Source organism: Salvelinus alpinus, chromosome 7, assembly GCF_045679555.1.
Source record: "Salvelinus alpinus chromosome 7, SLU_Salpinus.1, whole genome shotgun sequence".
In the NCBI taxonomy this organism is placed as follows: Eukaryota; Metazoa; Chordata; class Actinopteri; order Salmoniformes; family Salmonidae; genus Salvelinus; species Salvelinus alpinus.
The window spans coordinates 72,568,857-72,576,943 of record NC_092092.1 but is presented as its reverse complement, the minus strand read 5'-3'; the positions used below and the strand labels follow the sequence as shown (position 1 = coordinate 72,576,943).

At 43.4% G+C, this 8,087-nt stretch overlaps 1 protein-coding gene across 1 annotated transcript; it reads left to right on the top strand.

The window, feature by feature from the left end:
- Positions 1-4,971: 4,971 nt before the first annotated feature.
- Positions 4,972-7,535, top strand: LOC139581635 (insulin-like). Its single transcript, XM_071411598.1, has 2 exons — positions 4,972-5,167; positions 7,329-7,535. The coding sequence occupies exons 1-2, from the start codon at positions 4,972-4,974 to the stop codon at positions 7,469-7,471; spliced, it is 339 nt and encodes a 112-aa protein (XP_071267699.1). The 3' UTR covers positions 7,472-7,535.
- Positions 7,536-8,087: the final 552 nt, after the last annotated feature.

The following is an 8,087-nucleotide window of genomic DNA, read 5'->3' as shown; positions in this document are numbered from 1 at the left end:
ATACTATACCTACCTGTCTATTGTAGACCTACACTACACTATACCTACCTGCCTATTGTAGACCTACACTACACTATACCTACCTGCCTATTGTAGACCTACACTACACTATACCCACCAGCCTATTGTAGGCCTACACTATACTATACCTACCTGCCTATTGTAGACCTACACTACACTATACCTACCAGCCTATTGTAGACCTACACTACACTATACCTACCAGCCTATTGTAGACCTACACCACACTACACTATACTACACCTACCTGTCTATTGTAGACCTACACTACAGTACACATACCTGTCTATTGTAGACCTACACTACACTATACCTACCTGCCTATTGTAGACCTACACTACACTATACCTACCTGTATGTTGTAGACCTACACTACACTATACCTACCTGTCTGTTGTAGACCTACACTACACTACACCTACCTGCCTATTGTAGACCTACACTACACTATACCTACCTGTCTATTGTAGACCTACACTACACTATACCCACCAGCCTATTGTAGGCCTACACTATACTATACCTACCTGCCTATTGTAGACCTACACTACAATATTCTACCTGCCTATTGTAGACCTACACTACACCTACCTGCCTATTGTAGACCTACACTACACTATACCTACCTGTCTATTGTAGACCTACACTACACTATACCTACCTGCCTATTGTAGACCTACACTACACTATACCCACCAGCCTATTATAGGCCTACACTATACTATACCTACCTGCCTATTGTAGACCTACACTACACTATACCTACCAGCCTATTGTAGACCTACACTACACTACACTATACCTACCAGCCTATTGTAGACCTACACTACACTATACCTACCTGTCTATTGTAGACCTACACTACACTATACCTACCAGCCTATTGTAGACCTACACTACACTATACCTACCTGCCTATTGTAGACCTACACTACACTATACCTACCTGTCTATTGTAGACCTACACTACACTATACCTACCTGCCTATTGTAGGACTACACTACACTACACCTACCTGTCTATTGTAGACCTACACTACACTATACCTACCTGTCTATTGTAGACCTACACTACACTATACCTACCTGTCTATTGTAGACCTACACTACACTATACCTACCTGTCTATTGTAGACCTACACTACACTACACCTACCTGTCTATTGTAGACCTACACTACACTATACCTACCTGTCTATTGTAGACCTACACTACACTATACCTACCTGTCTATTGTAGACCTACACTACACTATACCTACCAGCCTATTGTAGACCTACACTACACTACACCTACCTGCCTATTGTAGACCTACACTACACTATACCTACCTGTCTATTGTAGACCTACACTACACTACACCTACCTGTCTATTGTAGACCTACACTACACTATACCTACCTGTCTGTTGTAGACCTACACTACACTACACCTACCTGTCTATTGTAGACCTACACTACACTATACCTACCTGTCTATTGTAGACCTACACTACACTATACCTACCTGCCTATTGTAGACCTACACTACAATATCCTACCTGCCTATTGTAGACCTACACTACAATATTATACCTGCCTATTGTAGACCTACACTACACTATACCTACCTGCCTATTGTAGACCTACACTACACTATACCTACCTGTCTATTGTAGACCTACACTACACTATACCTACCTGCCTATTGTAGACCTACACTACAATATCCTACCTGCCTATTGTAGACCTACACTACACTATACCTACCTGCCTATTGTAGACCTACACTACAATATCCTACCTGCCTATTGTAGACCTACACTACACTATACCTACCTGTCTATTGTAGACCTACACTACAATATCCTACCTGCCTATTGTAGACCTACACTACACTATACCTACCAGCCTATTGTAGACCTACACTACACTACACCTACCAGCCTATTGTAGACCTACACTACAATATCCTACCTGCCTATTGTAGACCTACACTACACTATACCTACCTGCCTATTGTAGACCTACACTACACTATACCCACCAGCCTATTGTAGACCTACACTACACTATACCTACCTGCCTATTGTAGACCTACACTACACTATACCTACCTGCCTATTGTAGACCGACACTACACTATACCTACCAGCCTATTGTAGACCTACACTACACTACACCTACCTGTCTATTGTAGACCTACACTACACTATACCTACCTGTCTATTGTAGACCTACACTACACTATACCTACCAGCCTATTGTAGACCTACACTACACTACACCTACCTGTCTATTGTAGACCTACTGTACAGTGTAGATATGTCTCTAGCTGATTGCCCGTTTCACCTTATATCCACTATGTGTATCCTGTGTATATGACACAAACTTAACTTCTCCTGTAGGTCTCTATTGGCGAATGTCCACTGAGAATTTACCCTGGTGTTTTACCCTGGTGTTTTACCCTGGTGTTTTACCAAAAAGGCTCAGATGTTTCCACGTCCATGGCCCGGTTCGTGACTCACTGGGCCATGGTCTCAGCGGACCTGCTGTCTCGGGGCCAAGATGAGGACAATAGGGACTTTCCGGGAGGCCTATCCATAACAATATCTAACTGTGAACATTGGTTAACACCTTCTACGGTTAACACCTTCTCACAAAACAACTGTAGATGATGCAGAGGTTGCTGATTCTGCTCTTCACAAGTGTTAGGTGTCACACTTCCACATAAATAACACTAGAGCTTACATTAATATAATCACTGGAGACACTCAGGTGTTGCTATGGAAAAAGCCCTTATAAGGCCAGATAGATCTCCCAGTACCTCTTATAGCAGCTCAACGGCAGCTCAACAGGCAGCTCAAAGGGTTTAATGACAGCCAGGAAAAATGGCTTTTTCCGCTGATGCTGTCAAACAAAGACCTGGCTGACAGGAAGAGAGGCAGGTATAAAGGACAGAGAGGAGGACGGTCACGTGTGTTCTACCTGCCTGCCCTGTCACCACCTGCTCTTCTTTTATTTAACTAGGCAAGTAAGATAACAACACATTCTTACAATGACAGCCTACTGGGGAACAGTGGGTTAACTGCCTTGTTCAGAAGAACAGATTTTTACCTTGTCAGAGCAGGGATTTGATCAAGCAAACTTTTGGTTACGGGCCCAACGCGCTAACCACTAGGCTACCTGCTCTTCTCAACTCAGCTGGCTGTCTGTTTCAGGTAGGTGGATACATAACAGGGTTGGGCTCAATTAAGTTTTAATTCCCATCAATTCAGGATGTGTACTGTAATTCCAATTCCAATTCTCTTCATTGCAAAAATTCTAATTTGGAAATTAATCTTTCGTTTATTTTCTGAATTGAAATGGAATTGGCCCCAACCCTGGTTCATAACCTACCTTTACCTACGGTGTCCTTTCGTTTCACTGTCTGCCTGCCTGCCTGTCTGTCTGCCTGCCTGTCTGTCACAGAGTATTTATACAGTGTATCCTGATCCTTATCCTAATCCTGGATTAATCCAGAAAACAAGGAAGGGCTAGATGATGAGCTGACACCTTGGATCAGGTGTGTTGGTGCTTGAGTTGGAACTAAACCATGCACATCCTTCCTGTCCCTGTGATATGGGCATGGACTCCCTCTTTCTCCATGTACTCTCACCCAGGTCTCGTTCTATTGTTCTATGGCTGTGGTACTATGGCCTCTCTCTCCCTCCAGAACATATATGGCTGTGGTACGATGGTCTCTCTCTCCCTCCAGAACGTATATGGCTGTGATACTATGGTCTCTCTCCCTCCAGAACGTATATGGCTGTGATACATACTATGGTCTCTCTCTCCCTCCAGAACGTATATGGCTGTGATACTATGGTCTCTCTCTCCCTCCAGAAAGTATATGGCTGTGATACTGTGGTCTCTCTCTCCCTCCAGAACGTATATGGCTGTGATACTATGGTCTCTCTCTCCCTCCAGAACGTATATGGCTGTGATACTGTGGTCTCTCTCTCCCTCCAGAACGTATATGGCTGTGATACTGTGGTCTCTCTCTCCCTCCAGAACGTATATGGCCGTGATACTATGGTCTCTCTCTCCCTCCAGAACGTATATGGCTGTGATACTGTGGTCTCTCTCTCCCTCCAGAACGTATATGGCTGTGGTAGTATGGTCTCTCTCTCGCTCCAGAACGTATATGGCTGTGATACTGTGGTCTCTCTCTCCCTCCAGAACGTATATGGCTGTGAAACTATGGTCTCTCTCTCCCTCCAAAACGTATATGGCTGTGATACTATGGTCTCTCTCCCTCCAGAACGTATATGGCTGTGATACTATGGTCTCTCTCCCTCCAGAACGTATATGGCTGTGATACTGTGGTCTCTCTCTCCCTCCAGAACGTATATGGCTGTGATACTGTGGTCTCTCTCTCCCTCCAGAACGTATATGGCTGTGATACTATGGTCTCTCTCCCTCCAGAACGTATATGGCTGTGATACTGTGGTCTCTCTCTCCCTCCAGAACGTATATGGCTGTGAAACTATGGTCTCTCTCTCCCTCCAAAACGTATATGGCTGTGATACTATGGTCTCTCTCCCTCCAGAACGTATATGGCTGTGATACTGTGGTCTCTCTCTCCCTCCAGAACGTATATGGCTGTGATACTGTGGTCTCTCTCTCCCTCCAGAACGTATATGGCTGTGATACTATGGTCTCTCTCCCTCCAGAACGTATATGGCTGTGATACTATGGTCTCTCTCCCTCCAGAACGTATATGGCTGTGATACTGTGGTCTCTCTCTCCCTCCAGAACGTATATGGCTGTGAAACTATGGTCTCTCTCTCCCTCCAAAACGTATATGGCTGTGATACTGTGGTCTCTCTCTCCCTCCAGAACGTATATGGCTGTGATACTATGGTCTCTCTCTCCCTCCAAAACGTATATGGCTGTGATACTGTGGTCTCTCTCTCCCTCCAGAACGTATATGGCTGTGGTAGTATGGGCCCTGTCTGTTCTGTTACTGCTGGTCCTGTCTTCCCCGGGGGTCTGTTCAGCTCCCAGCGCCCAGCACCTGTGTGGCTCTCACCTGGTGGATGCCCTCTACCTGGTCTGTGGGGAACAAGGCTTCTTCTATAACCCCCACAGACCCCCCAGAGACCTACTGCTGCAACACCTCATAGGTGAGACTGAGAGCAAGGGGTGATTTGAAGGGTGGCACTATATTCAATATATTTTAAATATGTGATGCTCTTTTATTACAAGCTGACACATTTTCAAAGAGAGGGTATATTGTTAAAGGGATATTTCTGGTTGTTGGCAATGATGCCCTTCATCTACTTCCTCAGTCTGATGAAATAGTGGATACCATTTATGTCTCTGTGTCCAGTATGAAGGAAGTTGGTTCGTTTCTCTAGAAAATGCTAAATAGTGTTGGCACAATAAGTGGGTATCTGCTAGCATAATTACCTGTAACGTTGAACAAGTCTGCAGTCCCCCTCCCCCCAACCCTCTTTATATTCAATTCAATTCAAATGGGCTTCATTGGCATGGGGAACATATGTTTACATTGTCAAAGCAAGTGAAATAGATAAAACTAAAGTGAAATAAACAATCAAAAATGAACAGTTAACATGACACGTAACATGACAAGTTTCAAAGGAATAGACACATTGCAAATGTCATATTATGGCTATGTAGTGTTATAATGATGTGCAAATAGTTTATGTACAAAACAAATATGGGGTTGTATTTACAATGGTGTTTTCACTGGTTGCCCTTTTCTTGTTGCAAAACAAATCTTGCTGTTGTGATGGCACACTGTGGTATTTCACCCAGTAGATATGGGGGGGTTGTCAAAATTGGATTTGTTTTCAAATTCTTTGTGGGTCTGTGTAATCTGAGGGAAATATGTGTCTCTAATATGGTCATACATTTGGCAGGTTAGAAAGTACAGCTCAGTTTCCACCTCATTTTGTGGGCAGCGTGCACATAGCCTGGCATCTCTTGAGAGACAGTTCTGCCTACCTCAACAGCAAGGCTATGCTCACTGAGTCTGTACAGTCAAAGCTTTCCTTAAGTTTCTGCCACTGTGTACTCTCTGTTAAGGACCAAATAGCATTCCCATTTGCTTTGTTTTTTGGTAAATTCTTTCCAACGTGTCAAGTAATTATCTTTTTGTTTTTTCACATTTAGGTTAAATCTAATTGTGTTTGTGAACAGAGCCCTAGGACCAGCTTGCTTAGGGGACTCTTCTCCAGGTTCATCTCTCTGTAGGTGATGGCTTTGTTATGGAAGGTTTGGGAATCGCTTCTTTTTAGGTGGATGTAGAATTTAATTTGTCTCTTTTCTGGATTTTGATAATTAGCAGGTATCAGCCTAATTCTGCTCTGCATGCATTATTTGGTGTTTTATGTTGTACATAGGTGTTTTTGCAGAATTCTGCATGTAGTTCCATTTTGTGAATTCTTGGTTGGTGAGCAGACCCCCAGACCTCACAACCGTAAGGACAATGGACTCTATAACTGATTCAAGTACTTTTGATGGCATAGAAGGCCTTTCTTGCCTTGTCTCAGATTGTTCACAGCTTTGTGGAAGTTACCTGTGACGCTGATGTTTGGGCCGAGGTATTTATAGTTGTTTGTGTGCTTTAGGGCAACGGTGTCTAGATGGAATTTGTATTTGTGGTCCTGGCAACTGAACCTTTTTTGGAACAACATTATTTTAGTCTTACTGAGATGTACTGTCAGGGCCCAGGTCCGACAGAAGATCTGGGTGCTGCTGTAGGCCCGCCTTGGTTGAAGGACAGAAGCACATTAAATATTTGACTTCAGTCGGTCTCTCTCTTCCATCTGTGAAGAGGGTATGTTGAAGAGGGTATACCTTCTCTTGAAGTTTGTCATATACTGTAGCTATCCCTATTGATCTTTTGCTGAGACCGTTCCTAACTACCGACTTTGTGAGATATCACATTTTAAGAAGCTTTTGAATTCTCCAGATTCCTCATTATATTCTCTCCCAGAACAAGATCTAAGTGGATCTATCACCTCAGTTAAACCCCCTGCTCAGACATCCCATTGATATGTCTGAAGTTAACTTTACTTCACTTCAGCGGCAGGAAGCTGAGCTACACCTGTCAGATCTCTCCTCTGAAGGACGTGGAAAGCCTTAAACAAGACTAAACGGATTGTGAAGCTCCAATAACACACTCATTCAGTCTCTGTTAAACAGCCAACATTCTAAATGGTATTTTGACTGAGTGGAGTTTGCTGATCTGCTTTCCTTCACATCTTTTGGGAACTCTCCCTCTCTACATCCCTCCATTTCTCCCCCTCTACTTGAAAGGGTTCCTGTCTAAGAAGAGCAGACAGGGTTGGAGGGTGAAGCAGGAACGTCCATGGAAAGACCAGAAGGTGAAGAGAGGTATTGTGGAACAGTGCTGTCATATGCCATGTAGCTTCAGCCACCTGCAGAGCTACTGCGACTGACTGGAGTTTACTCATAGTCTACACTCGACTGACAAGAGAGCAGACTAGCCTGGAGAGCTACTGGTGGAAGGACATGTCAATCTTGTATAAAACTAAATGTCAAAAAACTAAATGTTTAAAAAAAATAAAACATGTGTATGACCAGTAACAGACTGTTGGTATATTGAAGACAGTGGGTCTTTGTTCCAGTGTGGGATGTTATGAAGGTAAAGGAAAGAGATACAGATCAAGGGGTAAAAAAACAGTCAGGCAAGACAAAGTGTCCAGAGTTTGATGTGATTGCAATCCTAGAATGCTCTCTACTGGCTACAGCGGAGTGTGGCTGTTGATGTCAGGAGACGAGCAGCATTTTGAGAATTGGGACATTGAGGTTTCTGCCCATGTGAATTTACAAACGCACCCCATTAAACATGGGGAATATAAATATCTGAATAACTGAATGCCTAAAATCAAGATATTAAAACATTTAAGATGGCTCCGCTCTAAATATATAGCTCTGACGAGCAGGTACGCTGGTTCACAGTAGTGTCTGATCAAACAAGTATAAGAGTTCATAGGTATGCGATGTTAACACAACTCATTTTTTCATTTCAAAGTGTTCCCCCATTTGTGAATG

What these genes read in the sequence shown, in the direction of transcription:
- LOC139581635 (XM_071411598.1), top strand. Translation starts at nt 4,972, where the DNA reads ATGGCTGTGGTAGTATGGGCCCTGTCTGTTCTGTTACTGCTGGTCCTG. An exon ending in ACTGCTGCAACACCTCATAG is followed by an intron (nt 5,168 to 7,328) that starts GTGAGACTGAGA and finishes TCTACTTGAAAG; the next exon opens with GGTTCCTGTCTAAGAAGAGC.